Source organism: Branchiostoma floridae, chromosome 2, assembly GCF_000003815.2.
Source record: "Branchiostoma floridae strain S238N-H82 chromosome 2, Bfl_VNyyK, whole genome shotgun sequence".
Taxonomy (NCBI): Eukaryota; Metazoa; Chordata; class Leptocardii; order Amphioxiformes; family Branchiostomatidae; genus Branchiostoma; species Branchiostoma floridae.
In genome coordinates, this window is record NC_049980.1 from 17,995,756 (window position 1) to 18,020,070 (window position 24,315).

At 43.1% G+C, this 24,315-nt stretch overlaps 3 protein-coding genes across 9 annotated transcripts in view; 1 reads left to right on the forward strand and 2 right to left on the reverse strand.

Moving 5' to 3' along the window:
- The window catches only part of LOC118405316 (carboxypeptidase N subunit 2-like), a 34,973-nt gene extending 20,445 nt beyond the window's left edge, over positions 1 to 14,528 (reverse strand). The window contains exons 1-8 of one of the 5 annotated variants that reach the window (XM_035804793.1): positions 14,393 to 14,512; positions 13,559 to 13,748; positions 13,007 to 13,278; positions 11,636 to 12,651; positions 11,187 to 11,347; positions 10,667 to 10,860; positions 10,318 to 10,497; positions 9,352 to 10,192 (exon numbers count right to left, since the gene is read on the reverse strand). In XM_035804793.1, the coding sequence (XP_035660686.1) occupies positions 9,866 to 10,192; positions 10,318 to 10,497; positions 10,667 to 10,860; positions 11,187 to 11,347; positions 11,636 to 12,651; positions 13,007 to 13,278; positions 13,559 to 13,748 (2,340 nt within the window). In that variant the 5' untranslated portion in view covers positions 14,393 to 14,512 and the 3' untranslated portion in view covers positions 9,352 to 9,865. Of the gene's footprint in view, positions 1 to 9,351; positions 10,193 to 10,317; positions 10,498 to 10,666; positions 10,861 to 11,186; positions 11,348 to 11,635; positions 12,652 to 13,006; positions 13,279 to 13,558; positions 13,749 to 14,112 lie in introns of those variants that run through there. The other 4 variants (XM_035804767.1, XM_035804778.1, XM_035804785.1 and 1 more) reach the window with 4 other exon arrangements.
- Positions 23 to 19,019, forward strand: LOC118405295 (phosphatidylinositol-glycan-specific phospholipase D-like). Of its 2 annotated transcripts, XM_035804727.1 has the most exons (23): positions 23 to 200; positions 2,116 to 2,241; positions 2,681 to 2,736; positions 3,463 to 3,541; positions 3,940 to 4,037; positions 4,454 to 4,613; positions 5,404 to 5,464; positions 5,643 to 5,750; positions 6,759 to 6,786; positions 7,271 to 7,410; positions 7,690 to 7,758; positions 8,060 to 8,177; positions 8,569 to 8,705; positions 15,629 to 15,818; positions 16,033 to 16,143; positions 16,271 to 16,348; positions 16,571 to 16,721; positions 17,075 to 17,130; positions 17,235 to 17,332; positions 17,616 to 17,812; positions 17,928 to 18,077; positions 18,350 to 18,489; positions 18,584 to 19,019. In XM_035804727.1, the coding sequence occupies exons 1-23, from the start codon at positions 68 to 70 to the stop codon at positions 18,761 to 18,763; spliced, it is 2,664 nt and encodes an 887-aa protein (XP_035660620.1). In that variant the 5' UTR covers positions 23 to 67; the 3' UTR covers positions 18,764 to 19,019. The 2 variants fall into 2 exon arrangements, with proteins under 2 accessions (XP_035660620.1, XP_035660630.1); XM_035804737.1 differs by lacking the exon at positions 2,116 to 2,241.
- Positions 19,020 to 23,769, reverse strand: LOC118405307 (leucine-rich repeat-containing protein 4C-like). Of its 2 annotated transcripts, none has more exons than XM_035804750.1 (8): positions 23,640 to 23,769; positions 23,090 to 23,283; positions 22,693 to 22,964; positions 21,620 to 22,485; positions 21,238 to 21,401; positions 20,664 to 20,860; positions 19,993 to 20,172; positions 19,020 to 19,648 (listed from the first exon to the last, which is right to left on the reverse strand). In XM_035804750.1, the coding sequence occupies exons 1-8, from the start codon at positions 23,747 to 23,749 to the stop codon at positions 19,076 to 19,078; spliced, it is 2,556 nt and encodes an 851-aa protein (XP_035660643.1). In that variant the 5' UTR covers positions 23,750 to 23,769; the 3' UTR covers positions 19,020 to 19,075. The 2 variants fall into 2 exon arrangements, with proteins under 2 accessions (XP_035660643.1, XP_035660653.1); XM_035804760.1 differs by having other exon boundaries at positions 23,090 to 23,299; positions 23,640 to 23,707.
- Positions 23,770 to 24,315: the final 546 nt, after the last annotated feature.

Below are 24,315 nucleotides of genomic sequence, written 5' to 3' on the forward strand. Positions count from 1 at the left end.
ATGGTGAATGCGTTTCATTACCTTTCATCTGCAGCAGTGTAGTGTTACTCGGGATGCCTTTAGGAATATGGTCCAGAGTTGGGGTGTTGCAGTGCACACTGGGTACATCTTGGAAACACGTACATTCCGGGGGACAGGCGTGTACAACACTCAAAGCAGTGACAACACAGAGAAATGCCTTCCACCGGATTTCAAACATGGTAAGGCCCTATGTGGAGGAGGACTATTCCTTTACAAACAGTGTATTTTGTAGACATCTATTTGTGCATGCAGAATACATCCAAATATTAATTGGCAAGGTTAAAGTGCGTATTTTTGCTGGTGCATATCTCTATATCTTCTCCGACAGGCGACACATTCTCGAGTTTACTCTTAAGCCTTAATGTGAAGTTTTAGTAAAAAGCACACGAAAGCTCTTGAAACAATGAACAACGTAAAGTCAACATTAAAAATTACAGTCAAACCTGTCTATAGCGGCCACTCAAGGGACTGGACAAAATTGGCCACTATAGAGAGGTGGCCACTATAGAGAATATGCTAATTAATTGACCACAAGCAATAAGTTACACATGGTTTTAGTACTCACTGATCTTTATTCACATAATACAGTACTGTATATGTACTGCAATGATTTTTACACTATATGTATTAAGAAAACAAAAGCTATAAAAAAATTTAAATGTTCTACAGTTGATATTGTCTGAAGAGACCGGTATCGTCATATTTCTTTGATCTTTCGTCTTGGATCCTTTCATACTTCGCCGTCCGTGTGTTCCCGCTCGCGTTCATACGTCAGATTCGCCCATTATGCTAATGTGGTACTCACTAGAAAAGTCTCGTCATTTAGACTTATCTCTTAATAAATGTAAGAATAAAATCCACCATAGTCTAAAGATCATATCATTTTGTCGTTGTAACAATTTATTTAGAAAGTTTTTGTGGTGTAAATTAACCTAAGCGATAGTGTATTAAAACGTAACTTTACCACAATTTACCGCTCCGTAATATTGGTGTCGTCTGTTGACCTTATATGACCTCGTTTGCCAGCGTGTATGGGTAGCGCCAGTTTACGAAGTTTTGTTTTGAAAATGAATTAAAGAGGTTTTAAATCCGGCGTAGGGTGACGATACGGCCGCTGTATATGGCCAAACGCGTGCCGAAACATAGATCAGCGGTCCGCGTGGCCGTAATCGGCAGTGTTTTTGTATCTGCGGGACCGGAAATCGTATGGCCGTGGCCGCGTTGGACAGGTGGCCGCTAAGCATATTTCTTAATCATTACGAATCCAAGGGACCGACAAAAAGTGGCCACTATGGGCAGGTGGCCGGTATGCAAAGGTGGCCGCTAATACAGGTTTGACTGTATACTGGTCGCTATAGGTTCAATAGGTCGAGATCGAGTAATAAACAACTTAGCGTGTTGTAAGAGTCATTGAAGAAGTACCTTGATCAGGTAGGTACAGATCTAGAATCTAGCCACACGGGTGTTCTGCCCCAGTTCTGATGCGAGGTAAACACAGACCAACGTTTCTCCTGACGCAGCTGACCGTAGCGGATCCAGAGTCCAACCAACACGTATACCGGGCGCAAAATAGATGTAGGGCCGTGTGCAAAGTGCAAAGTGCTGGTTACTCCAGAACAATTCTTTTGAGCAGTCTAACCAACTCACTTAATTGCGCAACTTTAAGCACAATCAAATTCTGTTCATATAACCACCATGGAGAGAGTAGCCTTTACTGCTTTGACCTATCAGAGACAAGCGTAGATATATTTCACACAATTTGGAGAACTATTAGGTTAGCTTCAAAACTTGTGCAGATCTTACCGCCGTTTGAAAGGCAAGTTATGATATATACACGTAGTTCACAAAACCCAGAAACCTATTAGGGTAAAAGAGGTCATATAATTCCGAACACAGAGATATTTATGACACGCCCTGTTCAAAACATCCATTGAAGTATATCTGTCAGTAAATCATGTAGCAACCCAGCACGCTTGCAACGTTGGAAACCAAACAGGCGACGTGACAAACATGCCCATAAGGTAAATAGTTGCTGTCTCTGATAGGTCCTTAAACATTGGTACGATACCACTTGTATCTTGGTATTGCATACAGGAGGGTTCGAAGGGCAAGATCTCTCAGTAAACATGGGGCTGCCCTATGTTCTCACGTTTGGAATCACCTGTTGGGGTTTCCTGCTATCTTGTGAGGGATGCGGAATCACGACTCATACAGAGATCGGTATATCAACCTTATTTTCTGTCCTTTCTGAGAATTTTCAGCAAGTATATAAGGCACGGTAAACATTACCTAAGTACGGAACTTTGATCTGGACTTTAACCCTTGGCGGCTAAATTGATTTTTTGATAATTTTGTGTTTGGTGTTGACGACCTCGACTTTTTCGACGAATATGTAAAAGAGAATATATACTATTAGATACAAATTGAGATACATGTAGATAGATACTGTTATGTAGATATAAGAGAACACAGAAGGCTTTTCATGTAAGAGGTTATGCTCTCAGTCTATTTTATAACGACTTGTTGCCTAATTACAATGTGTAAATATGTACTTCCATTAATACCATGCCCCATGCTTGCTTCACAGAATACTGTATCATAGTCACGACGGAAGATAGGACGCACTGAATTGAGTCAAATCGCATTCCTTATTTTGCAGGTCACAGGGCCATGTTCAACTTTAACAGTACGTCTGAGAAAATCGACTACAACAAGGTAACACGACTCATAATACGGTAGCAGATATTGTCACGCCAAACTGTGACCAAAGACACAACTGACGTATGAATGGGCAAAGGCTCTACATACTAGCATTCAGGGTGTTACTATAATTTTATCTTCTGTGTTTTCTTTTTGTCTTCACTTCTTTTCGTAAGGCTACAGCAAGGACATTTTATGGATCACATAAGCGCGCTCATTAATTTTTGCCTGATTTTAGAAAAAAATTCTTCTTCGGAGATGGTCAACATGACGAGAAAGTTCCAAAATGGAAAAATATATGTTATGTTGTAACCTGATCATTGTCCAGTTGTAAAAATGGCACCACTAGTACCATGAAATTTCATGAGTGGAGTTGCCAACTTGTTGAAATAGCTCGCCACTAGTTCAGATCCCGCTCAGTTTGCAATTTCGAAACTGATACCACAGGATAGGTCAGACTTAACTCAAGCCAGCTAACGTCTTTCTGTTCCGCTACAGTGATAACTGCCGTTTCTTTCAACATGCGTGGTATAGCCGATACACACATGGCCGCAATAACCCCTACAAAATTTCGATTTGTACCGTTAGAAATTACCTTTGATGTACAATGTATACCGAGATGCCTCCGAGTCGTGTCACTCTGGGCTTTCATAAGTGTCGATTATTGTGTTTTTGAAATTACTGTTGATGTATACAGAACGTAGACAGCAAATGATATATTTTTCTCAATGTCATATTCAGCTGCTGCTCAAGCACCAAGACGCGTTCCAAGCCGGTAACGTTTATCCTGACACCTACTACGATTCACTGTGCAAGAAAGGTGAGTAAATTGTTATCGCTTCTCTGCAATTGAACGAGATGCACCCGTGGGTAGACCGGTATAGTGCGGAAATGATGAGGCTATTTTACCATTACACGTGTTTACCACCTTATCAAAAACAGTGTTGTTCAGTTTTACCTTGTGCCACACGTGCTCACGTTGATATAAAATCATAATTCCATCGAGTGCCATAAGACCGCGACAGCAAAACAATATTACCATAGAAGCCATCTCAAGATTGATCAAGATTGTCTTAAACAACAAAATATCTGCTGAAGTGTATATTCAGGATTACTGATACTGCATCGGTGCATCTCTTTAACTTCGTGTTTTTGCGTCGCGTGGCAGTATTGTAGCATCCGGTGGAATGAGAACTGATACAATTTTCCCGTGACTAGGGAAGTTCCACAGTGTGTCCGAGGACACCCATTGGTCGGAGTTCCTGAACGTCACCATCACCCACATCCGCCAGAAATACCCCCAGCCATGGAATGAGGTCATGTCCTGTTTTTAATTTATCTTTGTTTTAAAGGGGTTTGAAAAAAGTCACACATTCGGTTACATCTACTGCAACCACATCCAAACGGTGATATAGATATTGTAGGACAGTCACTTTTCGTACTTTCGACAATAACCATGGACCATGAACTTTACATATACTACATTCTCTTTTGTAACGTCCCCTAAAGATCACCTTGGCAACGCGATTTTGGACTTCTTAACCGCCTTACATAATCGGTAAATGAAGCACCCCAAGGAATGGTGACAGACGCTTTGCACTAGCGACAAGAGCGTCACTGCTCACTGACAGTTTCCTAGTATGCATGTTTTCGAGCATTAGCTCCGACCTACATGTTATGTTCAACCCTTGGGCGCTCTTTGACATTCAATTTGATACAAATGTACCAACAGGCTACCGAGAAACTGGTGGTGTTCTTGTTGGGGGTAGTGTCGCACCAAGTCGCAGACATCTCGTGGCACAGCCTGGGGATAGACCAAGGTTTCCTCAGTACCATGGGTGACGTCAACTTCCACGGATCCTTCAGCAATGCCCATACTGTGGGGGACCCTGGTGAGCCTTCGGGCTGCCATGTCTAGTCTACAAGCAGATCCTACGGTGTCTTGGAGATAGTATCAAAGCTGGCAAAGGAGTATAGTCGGCTCCGGCTCCGGTGCCCGTTTGACTCCCTTGGCCGGCTATCTGCCTTTGGCCGGCTATACTCCTTTGCCAGCTTTGATACTATCTCTAAGGCACCGTAGAGTCTGCTTGGAGACTGGTCATGTCATATTTCATACAGAAAGAACGCAATGTAACGCAACAAAATGTACAACGACTTTCATACGGTCAACTATAAACTGCAAAATAGAAATACAAAATAAACCTGAAACTTTTGCTTACAGTAAATATTAATAAAGCTGTTATTTTGTTGCAATCTGACGGGCTAATCTTGAGTTTAAATTATTTTGCATGTCTTTGTTAAAATTGTCTTTTCCGCTCTTGCTTTATTGAATTAGTGACACTAGGAATGCCTGGTCGTTTGAGGAAGACGGAGATGGAAAATACATTACTCAGCATTTCTACCCAATGGTACAAGGGGGAATCTCACTGAAGCTGCCCTACGTTGGGGGCATCGTCCTTAACTGGATTTGTGTCGCCCTTGACTTAAAGATGTGAATATAATGCAAAGAACAACAATAACGCACAAAGCGTAAAATATTTGGTGAAATTCTCTGAGATATTACTCGGAATTAATGACACTGACAACGTACCGCAGCTTCAGTGGGACGCCCGCCCAATTTAAAGAACAATGAGCCAGCATAGATAAATTGTAAATGTTCATTAAAGGTCGCTGTGTACACAGGAGGTGATGTTGTTGGAGTATTTGAGTGGGACTTGGCTTACATCCACACCATTTCGGAGTGGTGAGTGAACCCAGTATTGCTTCTATTATCTTACATATATAACTATACAGATTGTATATCTATCATTACTGTGTCAGATTGTCAGGTCAGGAGCGCTTTTTTGGGGGTTATACATTTCCCCTTATTTCCGCACGTATGTCTCCATCAGGATATACTGTTTGTACTTTGTATGTTCCAGGTATATTCCGGTCCAGGACCTTGTGGACATCTACAGAGAGTTTTACGGAAAATCCATTATGGATGCGTCTACTGTTGAAGAGTGCACGGCCCTAATGTTTCTCGGAAGGTAGGATACCTGAAGTATAACTACCCAACGAAAAACGTTATCAATGCTATGTATCAACTTATAACCTGGATACACGTTTCAGGGACAGAAATTCGACATTGCCATTAAACGATATCGTTATCTGTGTTATAAGTGGTAGTCGCATTTGGTGCAAAAGAAAGAAAATATTGACAAGCTTGTTTTCAAGCTTACATTTTAAAGATGACTAGATTTTCTTCCAGTACATAGAAATGTTTTGAAAATGCGCAATCTTGACAACTTTGTTACGACGGACACCATACAAATTTATGGACAGCCAGAGACCACACCAGCCGCGGTTGATGGGGATAGTCATGACCTTTTACGTTTTTAAAAATGCCGTCTCTTTCTGGCAGCTATTGGTGGAGATGCTGGTAGAAAAATGTGGCATATAAGGAAACGGTCACGATTTTCCCCATGAACCTCTGCTTGGAATGTAGGCAAGATATGTCTCATATTAAATGTGTACCTACCTTGGAGTCCCGGAGACGGAGGCGACAGCACGAGAACTCAGAAGAGTGGTGGCTGACCCCACCCACCCTTGCCAGGAGTTCCTGCAGCCGGCCACAGAGTGTCAGTACCAGCTACGTCGGGCTCCCCGTTTTAAGCTGGCAATGAGCCGGACCAACAGACATTCCCAATCGTTTATCCCCATGGCCCTTGCTCTGTTGAATCACAGTTAAGGCACTTTCACATCAACTATCGTATGACGTGTGCCTTACTCATCGTTATAAATATTTTATATATATAGTTAAAGTCTGTAATTTGTGTTTCTAAGCAACATTATTATATCCCAATTTCAAGTGTTCTTAGAATTGTAATAACTTTTTAAACAATGTTAATAACGAAGTTTGTAAACACCAACACAATTCAGGCTAAATGCCTGCAAGGTGGTGATTTTGATAAAGTTCTAAAGTTCTAAGTTCTACTTTACATGTCCTAAATACGTGTATTCATCATAGTGATATCTGCAATTTTGTAACATTACAGAATTGGGGAGAGGCTCCTGTTCTCAAAGGTGAGGCGGAGGATAGATATAGTCAAATGGATTGTCCGCACTTCTTATATCATGTACATACTCAACACAGCACATAAACCAAAATTGGCAGGCCTCTGTTGTTGTATTGGCGAAGGATTGTACGTTGTAGTGGATCAATGCATGGTGGTTAGACATGTCCCATCGTGGTCGTCGGGGTTATTTTTCATACATTTAAGTACAATGTACTGTAGAAAAATTCATTCCTTAAGCAACCAGTCAGACTTCCATCGTAAAATATATCCGTCCTCTTATCTGTGCTATAACTTAAAAGCGAGGATAAGTTGAATTTCTCTGATGATACTTAGTTTTATTTTGCATCTCTTAACGGAGTCTGTTCAACATGTTTTGCCCGGATATGTACTTAACCCAGTGTGGCAAAGTGTACAATGAAGGTAATATTCATCTATATAATGTTTCCATTTGGTCGTAAAATCATTTTTCGATCTAACGTTATATGTTCCAGGCGTTTCCTGAGCTCTCTAGAACCTCTCCGTTCCTGATTGAAGAGTTCCAGACGTACTTCCTGGGCGGGGTGGATGACATGGCTGTGTGGACTGCAAACATCTGGAACAACGCCATCTATATGCTGGACCATGGGATGAGGCGTGTGGTCCCTTTGTAACATTTCTTTAAATCTATAAAATGAAAACTTTGGTATTTAGCTTTTCATGTTTCATTATCAGTACCTGTGAGTAAAGATAAGGTATGAACAATATGCGCCAAAGTAGGCACTATTTTCCCCATATGACAGCCCATAACTACATCCAATGCACCAAACCGGCAGCGCATATCCTACATTGTACGTGTCTGAAACATGTACACACACTGCGATGTTTTTTTAATTAAAGAAATATGTGTTATTCTGTTGTACGTATATCACAGTGCGTGTTCGGTGCCCCACAACCCACTTTACATCAGATGCAATGCCGATCACATTCCAGTTCCTCAGAAGTAAGTTCATGTTGCACAGACGAGATAACTTTGACATTTCTTTATACAATGAATCGTCGGTATTTCAAATTAAAAGTTTACTCTCTGATTGTCAAGAGTAGGTGTGTCTTCTCCTGGCGTGCTGGAGCGATGGAGCACTTGGTACCACCGATGTTGTGTACTACTTGTAGAGTTGACACGATGTTAGTCCCAACTGACGTGTTGATAATATGGACAATGTAGAGTGAGATGATCTGTTTACTCAGCAGATTAATTACAATAACAAAACATTTAAATTGATTGTTGATTGGTTTTCTGTTAGTGACAGAGAGAAAAACGGTTTCTACTTGCGTCCCAATATTGGTGATCTCACTCTTGCTGACGTCACAATAAGGAGAACGGACAGAGGTGTCTACCTCCGACCTGGGCGAAAGCTAAAGGTAAGCAAAGTTATACCTAAGACTAGTAAGTAGCAACTCAGTCATATATGTGGTAAGATGTAGTTTCGCTTTTCCATTGATCATGAATTTGTTTTTCTAAATGTACAGACTGCATTTCCCTAAATAAGGTCTAATTTTGGTCTGGTTGGAAATATATAACGTTACTAGCTTTAAAGTATCTTGTGTTATCGATTCCACAGCCATAGGTTCAATATATTGATATCCTTACATCCTATACGAAACTGCATGAGCAAAGAGTTGTGTGGAAATGGTTGAGCGTTATCTTTGTAACGATTTTGACTGTCAGATTTAGAGCTATTCTTATGAATCCTGCTTATATCTTGTCATCTATTCAAAATGATATATTTATCTCCCGTATTTCTTTCTTCAGGACAGGCTGTTATCATTTGAAAAGTCATCACTTTTAAATCACAAAGGAGGATTCCATGGCAATGCCATTAACGATGACGGTCTGACTTCGCCAGATGCCACATATACAAGTAGCATGCCGTATGCCCGACTTGGCTGGTAAGTACTTCTACTTACCTCCGCCCAGAAGGTTATGTTTTCGGTAGCGTTTGTGTGTATGCATGTATGTTGATGAACAAAAGACTTATAAGACTCATTAGGACTTGTGATGCAAACTGTATCTCTGATATATACCTTGTCTGACCCTTGCCTCTTCCCTCATAACCTCAATGAAAAGCGGCCTGAAGGCCGTTTTGAGCTTTATTGAATAAAAAAGTTCAAACTAAACAAAATAACTGTAGAAGGCCTGGATTGGTTGTATTGATATTTGGTGTATGGATGGGTCCTGCGGTACCTTTGTGTTTTCCGCCGATTTCCCCTTGCGGTCAAACTGAACTGACGTGAGAGGTTTGAAGCCCAAATGAGCAGATTATTGGAAATCGCAGTGTTGTCATTGAATTGCACGTCAATGTAAAACAAGATTCCATAGCTATTCACACACACACACAGCATTATATTTAGATTAGTCTAAGATTTTTGAACTTCAAATCTTATGCATGGGTTTCGATGGGATGACTGCAAAAGTCAATTTTTGACCCAATGCAAGTTGAAAATGAAGTTGCTAAGGACATCAACTGACAAACACGCACCCAGAAACACATAGCAAAAGTCATGGCGATGTCAACACACCAAACAGCAACTGGGAATGAAGTCAGATTTTTATTTAACTTCATTCCTAATGAAGTAGCATAAACCAAGTAAAATAACATACATCGTATAAAATATCATGCTCTACATGCCTGTACAACATCCCGGGGAAATCTCGTCTAACTAAGTGTACCAAGTGCCAAGTTCTAGGGAAGACTAATATGCACGTAAGTCATAATACATATCACATATCAAATATGATGCATGTTTTTAAAATATTTGAAATACCAAGGTCATGGTCAATATCACTCTTCTCGTTCATTGTACGTGTAACGCTAGTTCACCATTATCGGCGAGGTAACCTATATTCGTTTTACTTACAAACAGGAAATTTAGGGATAACAAGTCGATGGACAGTGGTTCCCAACTGCATTTCTGTTAGGCATTGCAGTTTGCCCGTCGACTTGATATTCCTAAATACCCTAGTCTTGAATACAACGGATAAAGTTTACCCCGCGAATTAACTTTATAAAGGTGAACTAACGTTATATCAGATTTCAAATGTTGAAACCTCAGACACTTACGAAGTCAGATAGAAAATGCGCACAAAAAAGGACTATGGTGAAAATCCCGATAAAATGGTCAGATGTGTGGATTCCCACGGCATGGCCAGCCGGCGGAGTTGCGGTGATGTTAAGAACAACCCGGGCCTCGGCTGTTCCAAAGGCGTTAACCGCCATGCAGGTGTAGAGGCCCGCGTCCCCGGCTGTGACTGCCGCGATCACAAGTGTGCCGTCCGCCAGAATGTACATTTTAGGGAATGTCCATTCTGAGTCGGAGGTGAGAAACAGACCTCTGGGGGTTGTCCACAGTATTGCAGCGCCTGGACAGGCATTGACCTGTAGTGGATCATTTTTTCATCAAATTAGTCAAGACAAAAGGAGTGAGAAGAGAGAAAGAAGTTTTACTCAAGCAAGTACGCCATTGTGGATGACACTTATGTATTGCATAATTTAGCACATACCTTGCATGGCAGAGAGGCCGTGTCTCCAGCCGGCACCTTGGCTGTGCTTCCTCCCGTGTCTATCCGGGGACTTTCCTCCGTCACACAGCTGCAGTTCAGCCGATTGGTCGGCACGTCTCGCACAACATACCCCTCCAGGGAGGGTGGGGAGATGCAGTGGAAACCTAGGATCGCGGATACCTTCGAATGAGATGTGTAACAGTTAGGGAGTTCATAACGATTGCTGGTGTATCGACTTTGCAGAAATTTTCTACGACAAAACCTAGTTACAATAGGGCTTGTGGGGTATGTGTATACAATGTAGGGAGTCATTTGAACGAAAATCACTTATAGAATATTGTCCTCTCACATTTGGCGTCTTGAGCCATGCGACGAAGCCTGCCAACTGACAGTCACACACCCACGGGTTTCCGGCCAAGGCCAGGCTTTCATAGTCTCTGTAAGAGGTCAGAGGTTGGAAGACGTTCGCAGGCAGGTACTGGAGGTAGTTGTTGCTCAGTGTTAGGCGGTTGATACTTCGCGAACTGTTGAATGCAGCTTCATCTATGGTACAGAAATCAAAATTTCATTTCGCATCAGACAAACGCCATGATGATTTATAATTAATCATTTCTTATGTTTTTACCATGCAAAGAGATTGAGGGTGCGTCCTTTGATGCCCACTCTACATTAGTTCACAATCACACCGGGTCACTTTTCTTACCAATACAGTGTTTATTGGTGGCCGTATAGAATGTTGACGATTTCCTTGGGACGTTGACTAGAATCTAGAAAGAACCGTGTCATTGTGGTTCTTCCTTCATCGCCTGTCCCTACAACAGTGAATGGAAATGGCGGAAGTATTGTAAATGAATTTACATTGTACATACCTATGATTCTCAGCTTGGTGTTCTTAAGGTCAACATCAACAAGTTGCGGACCGAAGGCATGTGGTCCTACATACACGATTGGGTTGTCAGACAGGTCCAGGCTTCGGAGTGAGGACAGGTTTGCCAAGGCCTCCCGGGGGACTGTAGTCAGCCTGTTTCCACTACAATAGATTAACATCGATTTAGCAGTTCTTTGACCTCTGTTCTCAACACCACTGCCCGCCATTCCTAGACTTCACATTCGATGATAAGCATGTATGGCGTTGAAACTACCCCTGGGTACACATATCGCACACAATTACGTCTCATGTAAAAATAATTTAGCGTCCCAATTGCTAATTTGACATCTTGTGACATGATTCTATCGCATGGCATACATTTGTACATGGAACTATTCAAAAGGTTGGCGACTCAAACAGAAAAAAAATGTATATGAACGAAATCCCCACCTTAGATCCAGGTCTTGAATATTTGTTAGGTTGTCAAAATCTCCGTATTCCAGTTTCGTGAAATTGTTTCCAGACAAGTCCAGATACACCAGTCGCCAGACGTGACGTAAGGCGCTCGTCGGGACTCGGGTCAAGTTGTTTTTCCCCAAGGCCAGGAACGCGATGTTGTCAAGCTTTTTAAACACCTCCGGGTCGACGTCTCCTCGTTCCAGGAAATATTTAATTCCGGACAAGTTAAGAATTGTCAAACTACTTAAGCTCAACAAATCTTCGTTGCGTACAGTTACTATCGGATTGAAGGACAGGTCGAGTCCCTGGATTTTGTCCATACTATAGGTTGGGATTCCGGTCAGCGCGTTTGACTTGAGAAAGAGAGACCGCAGTCCAAGGGGCAGACGCGCCTCCATGCGGGTGATCTTGTTATTGCTCAGCTCCAGGTAGGCCAGGCTAAATAAGTTGGCAAAAACTCCTCCCGTGACAGTTTCCAGTTTGTTTCCGGATAGGTATAGCTTCCTTAGGCCAAAAAACAACCCGTAGAAAGTGTCGTTTCCAATGCTGCTGATTTCGTTGTCCTGCAGTTGCAGTTCCTGTAGGCTGGACAGGTTGGCAAACACTCTTCCAGCTATGGTGGAGATTTTGTTGTTGTTCAGATTTATCTCTCGTAATTTTGTCAGACCTGAAAAATCTCCCTCGTTCAAAGCTGATATGGTGTTGTTGTGAGCATCAACCTCTGTAAGCTCGCTCAGGCCTTGAAAAACGCCTTGTAGAGTAGAGAGGCGGTTGCTGTATATGTATAGACGGGACATGCGTACAAAGTTTGACAAAGCTCCTGGCTCTATGACCAAGATGTTGTTTTCATGTAATGAGAGCGCAGTCGCTCCCTGTGGGCTGCCAAACACGCCGTTCGCAATCCTTGTTAATCTGTTTGCTCCAAAGTTGAAGAGCTCAACGCTGGACAGGTTAGAAAAGGCGCCAACTGCGATCGTGTTGATCCGGTTCTCGTAAAGCCGCACGACCTGCAAACAATGATGTAATTTTTTCAGACCATATACAATGTAATTTTGAAAATAAGTCACAACTTTCAGACGTAGTTTGAATTATCTATCTGCACTGAGTACTGAAGAATTTTGGTGTAAGCGGATTAGACTCTGTGTTGAGAATGAAAAAAACGGTTCTTGGTGGGAGACCAATGTGCAGATGTTGGCACATTGGCGCACCAAATCAGTAGTGTGTTTTTGGTATGCACACAATTAGACAGATTAGCCGAAGAGGCTAGGTGGGCGTCACTCCACCGTCAGGGAAAGTCATGTAAAGTGCCTTTCCCAAGGGCACAAATAGAGTAAAAGAGAATAAAAGGGTTTCACGACATACCCGAAGCCTAGGCAGCCCATTGAACACTCCAGCTGGGATGGACGTGAACTTGTTTGTTCTCATGTCCAACTCGCCTAGACTGTTCAGGCCCCGGAAAACTCCCGGGAGAACGTCCGACATATTGTTGTTATAAAGTCCGAGATCCTGGATATCTGGATTGTTGTCAAAGGCCCCGACTTCTATGGTCTGTATCTGGTTGTCAGATAGGTACAGGGTACGGAGGAGGGGCAGTCCTGCCAGGTCTCCACGTCTTACCGATACGAGTTTCGTGCCTGAATAGTAAAAGGAATATCCAATGTATTATGCTATTTGCAAATACTTCGATACCGTAACGACAAATCTGTCTAATGATAGTCCATATGACCCATCGCTGTGCTTTGAATATATCCGTTACCTATCCCTTCCTGCAGCGATTAGACCTCAGGACCTGTCTTTTCTTAGTGAACTTTCTTTTTAAAAATGATCTAAAGACTTAAAAGAGGGACAGGTAAAAATATGCTTCTGCAACTACGGAAAGCTATAGCAGGATCTTATTCGGATCAACAATCATACCTTTCATCTGCAACAATGTCGTGCTGTTGGGGATGCCTTGTGGGATATGTTCCAACGTTGGTTGGTCGCAATGCACCCTGCGAGCGTCACCGACGAGGAGACATACACACTCGGACGGACACGCATGGGCAGGTATCAGGGTCAACATACTGATGACCCAAAATATCAACATTGTAACTACTAGTGGCATCTGTGGAGAAACGACATTTTTTCTTACTTGATGGCATGAGATATAACTTTGGGTAATTTAGCTTACTTTTGTGTTATTTAGTCGCACATTACTGATTACACGTCAATAATCACTTTGGCACAGATAAGGGGGCATGGTCACAATGTTGGCAGCATGGCGATCTTTGTAGAGATTACACAACACGGTGTACAAATATCATTGAGACGGTACATCATACTCCCAACGATGCCCTGGCATCCTGTACCTAAGTACAGTAGGTCAGTTCAAAGGTTATGTTTATCCAATATACCCATTAGTTTAGTTTGCATCTACTACATTTGTACTAGTAATATTAGGCGAGGTCAGCACCAGTAGTCAGACGTACCTTCTCGACCGCGTCCACGACACCCGGCGTCAAACCCCGGGGATTCTCCTGCCTTATCTTATCTTCCCTTACCTTTGTAATCGACGTCTTGGTGTGTTATCACTGCGCAAGGACCACCAGCTGCTGTACCGTGACCGCAAACTCGATACAACTAATCCCTGTGCGTACTAGCGTGTCCTTTGTAACCGTGGTGTAGAAAGCTGTCTTACCCTAGAGGCAGAATAACCAGTTGAGCAGGTACATATCATGACGTCACCGGAATAATGATATTAGAGCTCACGTGATGGCCTGTGGTCTTGCGCCAAATGTCCTCCAAAACAGGGACTTCTCAGAATAGCTCGGCACAGTTATTTGTTCAACCGTCCAGGGCAGACATTTTTTTAGCTATATGGTCATTAAGATGTCCAGGTAGAATTTCACCTTTGGTAATTTACATGACCCCAAATGAAACAACGCCTGATCCTGACATTTCCAGCTGTTTCCATTTGTTCTGATGATTAAATTCCTCCCACCTATGGCACCTTGTGTGAAAACATTGCAGGAGGGGGTTTTCTTAGTCAGGCTATGCCACCGGTAAATCTGCCTGGAGATTAGTTCCTGTCTGGTCAATGCTGAATGTGTATTGTGTGTGTGTGTGTGTGGGGGGGGGGGGGGGGTAATGGCCGCTATTTCTTAGTAGAGTAGAGTCAAGGCTTCCCCCTTTCTTGACTTAACGCAAGTTATCCTGTTTCAAAGTTTGCAAGCAACTGATATGCCCCCTGTAATTATGTCACTTCTTCCCAGCCACAAGAGCTATTTACCAAAGAAAAATGGAGACCGTAGCATGCACAGAACAGGAAATATGAAAACCGGAAGTTCATGATCAGGTGCAGTACCAGTAAAAAGCCACTAGGTGACCCAAGATCTAATCATTTCGAGGCCTAATCAAGACCTACGTACATACCAAGTATCAAGGTAATATATCCATGCATTCTGGAGTTATCGCTAGAAGGCCTGGATGTATTATCTTGTTACTTATTATAGACGATAGACTGACACACAGACGAAAACTTAACCGGGGTGTGCTCTCAGACGGATAATCCTAGTTGTTTTTGTTGTGCACTGACGGAGGAATGCTATTACATTAGATCTGGTCAGTGCTGGTATGTTGCGCCACAAGCATGTTGTCCATGGACGCGATACCTGCAGCATGTGTAATTTTGTTTTGCGCTGTTGTTTCTGTGTACGTAGTGTGTTTAAAATGTGTATAATGCTATTGCCTAGCGGCTAGCCTGACTAAAATCGCGCTCCTAGCGGCCGGCCCTACAGTTGCCGCCCCAGCCAGCGAGACATTGTGTAAACACAGGCTAGCTATTGCCAATCACCACTCTCTTCATGTATGGTTTCTACGTTTCGAGGCCATGTCACTACCTTCCAAGGGATCATACTGCGTGCAAACCTTTCCCGGTCAGTAAAAAGCCGTGCCATCTAAATTATTCAAGACCACTCCGTGACAACATTCGATTATCCCTAATAGGTCCCTAGCATCCGGGGATCTGGATGGAGACGGTCAGCCTGACCTGGTCATTGGTGCTCCTGGATACGGTTCCCCTGGCAACCAACAACATGGCGCTGTTTACGTCATCTACTCTACAAGAGACGGCCAGCTACCGACCAGGGACCTCGATGTTGACAAAGAAGCCAATATTGTTTTATATGGCAAAGAGGTTAGTCATTTGGGACAAAACAAATACCTATATATTGCGCACGTATTAACCATGGTAAATCAGTACAGAATCGGCAAATAGTGCCGTTGTGGCCCTGATAATCTTTGATCTCTCATCTACTTCCGAATCATCTGAAACACACATGGATTAATGACAGCAATGGATTATATCAAGGGTGTAGAATGATCTCATCTGAAGATTTATTACCCTTCAGCCCAATGGTCGCTTTGGCTCAGCAGTCGCCGTGGTGGACCTGAACAAGGATGGCGTCAATGACCTCGCGGTCAGCGCACCTTCAGTCGGATCACCCTTCCTGAACTACACGGTGAGATGTGAGATAAAACATGTGTGTGAAACTCGAACGGAAAATATTATCCATATGCATTTTACGACATTTACCGAACCTAGGATGTTTCTAACCTGCTTTCACCATTTGTCTATTTGAACTTCAGGGAGAAGTCTATGTGTATCTTGGACCTCTGAAGGCGGGTTTTTCTTCCCAAGAACCAAGTATTCGTCTGACGTGCAAGGTTTTTGATAATCTATTTAACGTTACCTTTTATCTACGGTCAGCACTATTAGTAACATCGATACAATTAGTATCTCAACCCAACTCCTGCAGAATTGTAAGCAGTAAAGTTAACATTACGTTAGCAGTATATGAAGTATGGAAATGCTTTTTTTTTTTACAAAATAGCGCATAGTCCTTAAACAAAGTAACATTATAACCCTTACACACCTGCTGTACACAGGAAATCTATTGTAACCTTGGCTGGACGCTGTCCGGGGAGGACATGAACCAGGACGGCGCCGCGGACCTGCTGATCGGGTCTCCGTACGCCCCGGCAGGCGGGCACCAGCGCGGATTCGTAGGTCTGCTGTACGCCAAACACAGCCTCAAAGGTGGGACATGCCTTTTTATCTGTAGTTGTTTTAATGCTATATTTTCATACAACAAATTATTGCCCTCAGACTATTGTCAACCATTCCAGTACATATGATATTCAACAGCCTAGACCCAAGTCTAAGTACTACGTGTAGTATGATACCCGTAAACTTGCTCAGTTATATTGTTATCTTTCAATTAAATGCTATGTAGGAATCGCACATAGCTATGCCACATATCAATTTACACTCCTAAAATTATTTGTTTTTTAAGGGTGAAGCATACCTTGCTTGAAATGTAATCATAGCATTTTTTTCTATCAGTCAGATTCTCAGAAAAAGATGACACAATGCTACCTTCTTTGTTCCAGAGTCAAAGGTCCCATTAACCGCAGAGAATCTTGACTGGAGAGTGAACGGCACACAGGTATACTGAGCACGTTTTATTACCTTCTGTAAAATTTCACGCAATTATAACTAAAGGATGCGTTAAAGGATCTGCAAATATGATAAATTCTTTAATTCCTCCAGGATTATGAATGGTTTGGGATGCGTGTACTTGGGCTGCACCGGGAAGGCATACCATCACAAGTTCTGGTTAGCTCTCCGACATGGCGGCAGTGTGCAAGGTGAGATTATCTTGTCGTCAGATGGAGTGTGATTGGACCAAGATGGCCGTATAAAGACATTTGAAAGATATCCACTGTAGTCAATGTTTTGACTGGTCAATGTGGCCAACTTAATTATGTATCGCCACCGGCTTATACTTATGAGCAAGTAAGACGAATATCACACAATGGCGGACACAATGGCGGGCGACATTTACCTTTATCAGAGAATGATTCCCTGACCCTGTTTTTCTATGATAGACCATGAAAACTTCATAAATGTCTCTATTTGCTGGTTTCGTAGAAAGAACTGCTCGTATTCTGAGAACGACACCCAGAGCGTCGGACGGGTCTCGGTGTACGCCCCGCCATCTTCAGTTCCTCACGAGAAGTCAGTAGACGGGACGTCAGAGTTCGGGAAGTTTGGACAGGCAGTTGCCACAGAATCGCCTTCTAAAACCAACACGAATCTGAACATTGCATACGGGTCACCTACAGCAGGTAAGTGCACTGTCAACTGACGGTTGCAAACTGATATTGTTAAATAACCTGTTACCAATGAGACCATTCTTCGTTTATAGTTTTATATCTAAAACCATGTTGTTCGTTGTTTCAGGAGTGACTGAAAAGTCTAAAGACGGACGAGGCTCCGTTATGCTGGTAAATGCCCAAACAGGGGAAAGGGTCAAACGTCTTTGCGGAGATCGGGACTACTCTCGATATGGTTGGGACGTGGCTTTTGCTGACGTAGACATGGACGGGAAAGGTGTGTTTTAGAAAAAGAAACCACAAAGATGCAGACATGTCCTACCGCTCTATATGTCAAATGATGTTTCTTTTGATGCTTGCTAAGAACAAAAGAAATTCTATGTTTTTATTCGTTTCTTTTTCCCTAATTCTGCCTCTTTTTCTTTTTCTGATGTTGTTGTCTCTGGATATTTGAGTTCATTTTGTCCTAACAGAAACATGAGACGTTACGAAAGATAGGTCACACCAGTATGTTCTGTGGTTGACTATCAATCTTCATTTCCTAAACAGACGAATTTCTTGTCAGTGCGCCACTAAGAACAGACGATCCCACGGAGGAGCTGTACGGAGGGGAGGAGGGCCGTGTATACATATATGACGGAGGGATGGATTCTTATCAAACCATGGATGACTCTTGTCAGCAGGCCCAGGTATGCTAAAAGTCCAATGATGATTGTTTCCAAACCGACGGTGCATATTGATTTGTAGATACAGTAACTGAAACTGATTTTTTTTCCTTCGTAGACCCTCGCCACTCTCGGAACAGAAGAGGCGAAGTCACATTTCGGCAGTGCCCTAGCGGCGTTACGGTATCACGACAAGGCAAACGTCGTTGTGTCTGCTGTCCGCAGCTCCAAGGCCGCCAGACTAGCTGGAGCTGTTCACGTCTTTACCTTTACTAAAACAGGCAGTCGTTTGCATTGATGTTTAGTTTGACATGTCACCAGTATTTTAAGGCCAATGTCTCCCATCTCATTTCAAGCTGTTGCTATCTGAACAATCCAGATATAATGCAGTTAAAAGATAACGTTATGTGACAAAAGTTGAACCTTACAGGTTTAGAATTATAGGTTGTTTTCAATATGCCAAAGGTACAGCTTTCATTGTGAAATAAACGTTACAATGGCAAAACCTGAGTTGTTACATTGACAGTGTAATAAAGATACCAGTGCAAATACAATTTTACACGGAGCATACATTTATTTGAATCGTCTTCTTGAAGTACATTTTGTAACTCTACATAAGGAAAAACATCACAGCATATGTGAACATTAACGGAAATGTGGCCCACATACTGACTTTGGCCCTGTCACTCGTGTTGGTATCAGGAGCTGTAGACTGCGAGTCATAAGGAGATGTTCCGATCCCAGTCGTCGTTTTTGTTGTGCTCTCTTCGTCGGACTCCGTTGTGCCCCCTTCTGTGGGTCTCGTCGTCCTCCCTTCTGTGAGTCTCGTCGTACGTCCTTCTGTGGGTATCGTCGTACTTTCTTCGGTGGGTCCTTCGGTGGGTCCCGTCGTACTTCCTTCTGTAGGTCTCGTCGTACTTCCTTCGGTGGGTCCCGTCGACGTCGTGGCTACATCAGTGGTCACTTGGGGCTCGTTTGTGACCCTGAGATTGACCGTTGCCGTAGCCTTACCGAGGTAGTTGACCGCCATGCAGCTGTAGGTGCCCGAGTCCTCTGATGACGCTGACACGACGACCAGACTTCCGTCTGATAGAACACTGAGACCCGGATGTTGGGAGTCAGAGGTCAGACTCACGCCGGTAGGAGTGGTCCAGATGACCGCTGCTTCAGGGCAGGCCGTGACCTAAAGGGAGTGATTTTATTGATTTAGATCTTGAAAAGATTAATGCAATGATGAACCTATGTAAGCCAATGATGCACCCCCTCTGGAATATCGTGTTACATATGGTTATCATCATCACCATAATTGTCATTATCGTACGTAGTATGTATAGCGTCATCATTCATTATAAGTATAGTTATATGCATAAGCAAAAGTGTGATGTCATCATCTGGCCATGAAATGAGACCCGATCTAAACTTTATGTGGAGATGATGCTGTTGTTTACCGATACCAAGCATGTATAAAGACTCTCTCAAATTGGTGAAATTAGAGAAGGAACCAGTGATATCTATACAGTTGCTTACCTTACACTTGAGCACTGCTCCGTGTCCGATAGGGACCGAAGGTGAGCTTCCTTCGGTTTCTATTTTCGGAGATGAGAAGTGAGAACAGTCGCATTTCAGAGCATCAAGTGGAACGTGCCGCAGGATCTGTCCTGTCAAGTTTCCTGGGCCTGCACATTCGAGTGTGGTCAAGGCAGAGGCCTGTATGAAAAAAGACGAAAAAATGAGATGAAATGTTAATAGGAGCCAGCCAGCTAGTTGTAAGAATTAAGGCTTTTCATTTTCACTGGCCGAGTTGGAATATAACATAAGTTGAGACTTGCCTGTGTTTAGACAATCTCTCGCTGGCCTGTTAATAACCCCCTCCCCTGGGGCGGCGGCAATTGTAGGCCCGGCCGCTAGGGGCGCGATTTTAATCAGGCTAAAGTTGAGACTACTAAGTATTTGATACTGACTGAGTTTGCGGGAGATTCTGGGTCGGCAATAGGTACATGCATCACCTCATAGCTCGACATTAAGTTTATCATGTACAGATCATCAAGCATATTTGTCATGTAGTTGGTAATAAATAGAGTTCTCAACTCTCCATCTCAGATACAAAGCAAATAGTCCGATTCTTCATGAACGCAAAGCTTATGACCCAATAATTTGTATTCCACCGATCTATCATATACCATAAAAGGCAAACCCACCGCAGGTGTTCTGACATATTGCGCGTACTCGTACATCTGACAGTCACACTTCCAGGGGTTGTTAGTCATGTCTTCAAGCTCCATCAAGTCTCCATAGAAAGTCAACGGTTCGTAGATCCCACCCGGCAGGAACTGCAGATAGTTGTTGTTCAGTCTCAGTGACTTCACTTCCACGGATTCGTTGAAGGCAGTTCCATCTAGTGTGTAAAATGTGCGGTGATGTCAGACATCATTTATATTACCAATTGTATCAACGTTACTCTATAGGGTGTGACGTTAAGGTGAGTAAAGGTTAGGTAAAGTTTCCTATCTATCGTGTGGAGGTAAATAATGCCATATTTACCCCATGATGTTCATGATGTTCCCCACCAATGACATTAGAGTATACGTATGCTGCAACCCATAGCTAACACCTTCTGTACCCGCTGGTGTGCAAACATTCTCCTAATGATGTATAGAGGAGTGGGGCCTCATACGCCTTGTTCGTAGTGTAGAAATTACCCACACATGATGTGCAGCTTTTTATGTAGATTTATCACACTTAGTGTTTGGTAGATAGAGAAACACGTCTTACCTATGATACGGAGTTTTGTATGATCCAGATGAACCATGAAGAGCTGCTCGCCCCGGAAGGCCCTCGGACCCACGTACACAATGGGGTTGCCGGAGAGGTTGATTTCTTGGATCCGTGACAGTTTGTCAAGGACATTCTCAGGAACAGACGTCAGATTGTTACCGCTGTAAGAAAATGAACTTCGTTAGAATGTGGTGTCATGGAAAAGGTATGAATCTAGCTAAAACTGTAGAACCATGTCAATGTATATCAACTTACACTTGCTTAATCTCTTCTTCTTCTTTTCATCACTAATGATAAATAAAGACTCATTCTGTTGGATAATCTGATGTTTACGTCACATTGCTGTTCAACGTCATTGACCAAGAAATGAATAGCTCACCTGAGATTGAGCGTCATAATGGTCGTCTGGTTGACGAAGTCGCTGGGATGGAGAGTTGTGATCTCGTTCCCAGACAGATTCAGCGTATCTAACTGGTTGATTTTCCCGAGCGCTTCCGAAGGGACCCGAGTAAGTCTGTTATCGGCGAGGTTCAACGTTCCCAGCCTGCCGAGTCCAGCGAACACGCCCGCGTCAATGGTGCCTTTCTCTATGAAATACTTTATACCAGAGAGACCAAGGGTAGTGATGCTGGGGATATGGGAGAACTGTCCCTGTACCAGGGACTGCAGGGGGTTGTGGGACAGGTCTAGTGTATCAAGCGCGCCCGATAAGGGAGGTACTTCAGAAAGCATGTTAGAGGACAGCAATACTTGTCCTATCCCGCCAGGTAGCGGGGAGTCCATGCGGACAAGCTTGTTGTTGTGAAGGTCAAGAAAGTTCAGACTTGAAAGGTTAGCAAACACCTGTCCCGTGATGGCGCCAATTTGGTTGTTTGACAGGTCCAGCCGACGTAGCTTGTGAAGTCCTTGGAAAGTGTTTTCGGCCAGTGCCACTATCTGATTGCTCTCTATGCTTATGATTTCTGCGTTATCTAAACCCTGCAGCGCACCAGTAAGGGTAGAGAGAGCGTTGTTATCAAGTAGCAGCATGTAAATTTTGCTGAATGCCGAAAGTGCGCCGGGCTCTATAACAGAAATGTTGTTGTTCTGTAACTGGATTTGCGTCGCTCCTTGAGGAGCACGGAACACGCCTTTCCTGATCTCCCGGATGTGATTGTTTTCCAAACTGAAGACGATAGAGTTGGACAGGTTGGAGAAAGCCCCCACTTCTATGGTCTCGATGCGGTTGTTGCCGAGCCGTACAACCTACATAGTGATATGACAGAGTCAAATTTAATCGTAGAATGATTTACACGGCACTTGTGTTTGCTGCTGTAACAAATGATAGCATTTGTACAGGTCTGTGCATATAAGTAAACCTTTCTATTTTTAGATTATTGTTATTCATGTCATAACTTAGTTACTACTACTACTAGTTTGTTCCTGAAAAACACGCATGTAAGAAAAAAGTACCTGGAGGTTTGGCAAGTCGTTAAAAACCCCAACTTGTATCCTAGTGATCCTATTCCCATCCCCAACGACACTCTGTAACTCGCCACACCCTCTGAAGAGCCCAGGAGGAAGGTCGGACATCTGGTTGCTGCCCATCTCGATGGTCTGTATTGCTGGGATGTCATCGAAGGCGCCGACCTCGATTGTTTGTAGTTTGTTGTCGAAGAGATACAAGGTTTTTAGCAGTGGCAGGCCGGTCAGATCACCTTTCTTGATCTCTCGAAGTTCTGTTCCTACATCAAATAAAACAACATGTAAACATATGTAATCACGTACAAAACAACACGTACCACCCCAACACGTACCACCCCAAACTAAATGCCAAGGGGGAAGGGTTGTGGGTTTGTATCTATGTTACCTTTTATTTGAAGCAGAGTAGTGTTAGTCGGGATTCCCATAGGAACATGGTCCAGAGTTGGGGTGTTGCATTGCACGCTGGGTACATCTTGGAAACACGTACATTCTGGCGGGCAGGCGTGCACACCAGCCAGAGACGTGGCGACGCAGAAGAGTATCAGGATCCTCCAATCTTCAAACATGTTGCCGCCAGACCTTGGTATAAGAAAGACTGTCAAACGACTTCATTTCTGAATCGCGTATTGTGAAGGACTGGTACTTATCAACATGTATAAGGATAAAATAACGTACATTACAGTTTAGAGAACATTCTGTTGGCTGCTCTTCTTGTACGATTACAAAAAAAGCAGTAGATGGTGGTCTGGCTTGACCATAGCTATTTTGGAAAGATCAGAGTCCATTTGTGTGCGGGCATCAACGTCACGAGTTAAGCTAGTGTCATAACGGCGACATAACTTACAACCACATTTTCAAGCACCAGGTTTTATGACACTTTGTACCACCCATGATAGGTGATGTAGATTGTGCATAATAGTAAGCAGGAGACCTACCTATGACACTCAGACAACCTGCGCTTCTCACCAAGTCTTGGTGGAATAAAAAACAACAAGCACAGTCCAAAGTTTTCTCTGACGCAGCTTTTGGCATACACAGCCAACATTGTACCGGGCGCAAAATAAAGAGTCCTCTACAAATATTAGACCACGTATGCCTGATAAAGCCCTGGGTCAAATGGCTGTGTAACCGATAGGTTAGACGAACACAGAACAGTGGTATGTATGTCCAAATGACGCTGTTCAGTACAGAATCAAACCATATCTTGCATGTGGTACATTGTAAAAAAGATGAACAGATATTTTCCCTTGGAAGGAAAGAGTCTTAGATATTCTGTTGATCCAAGTTGCAAGCTGCACTTAAAAAAATCAGAAGGATGATAGGTTAAGAACAGGCTAGTTCAAAAATGTTTGGTGCGCGACAGCGTTAAACTCAACAGTTGGGGAATACGACGGATGTCACGATCCGCAAGATAACGGGGTCTATGCGATGACTTTGTGCATGTTGTCACAGATCAAGATGCCTTGTAGTTGTCTTTTACCCATACAGCTAGTAGACGAAATGTCCTAGTTGACCCCGCCTCTAACCTGACATTTGATATTAATGTCAGACATTTGATATTAATGTCAGATCTCTATGGGACTGTACCCGTCTGCTAACTTAAGTGCAGTT

Bases quoted from the DNA above. Each gene is read 5' to 3' on its own strand.
- LOC118405295 (XM_035804727.1), top strand. From the start codon at position 68: ATGGTCCAGAGTTGGGGTGTTGCAGTGCACACTGGGTACATCTTGGAA. The intron at 16,722-17,074 runs GTGGGACATGCC...TCTTTGTTCCAG, and splicing joins CGCCAAACACAGCCTCAAAG to AGTCAAAGGTCCCATTAACC. The intron at 18,078-18,349 runs GTGTGTTTTAGA...TTTCCTAAACAG, and splicing joins CGTAGACATGGACGGGAAAG to ACGAATTTCTTGTCAGTGCG.
- LOC118405307 (XM_035804750.1), bottom strand. From the start codon at position 23,749: ATGTTGGCTGTGTATGCCAAAAGCTGCGTCAGAGAAAACTTTGGACTG. The intron at 23,284-23,639 runs GTAGGTCTCCTG...TCTTATACCAAG, and splicing joins AGGTTGTCTGAGTGTCATAG to GTCTGGCGGCAACATGTTTG. The intron at 22,965-23,089 runs GTAACATAGATA...TATTTGATGTAG, and splicing joins TACTCTGCTTCAAATAAAAG to GAACAGAACTTCGAGAGATC.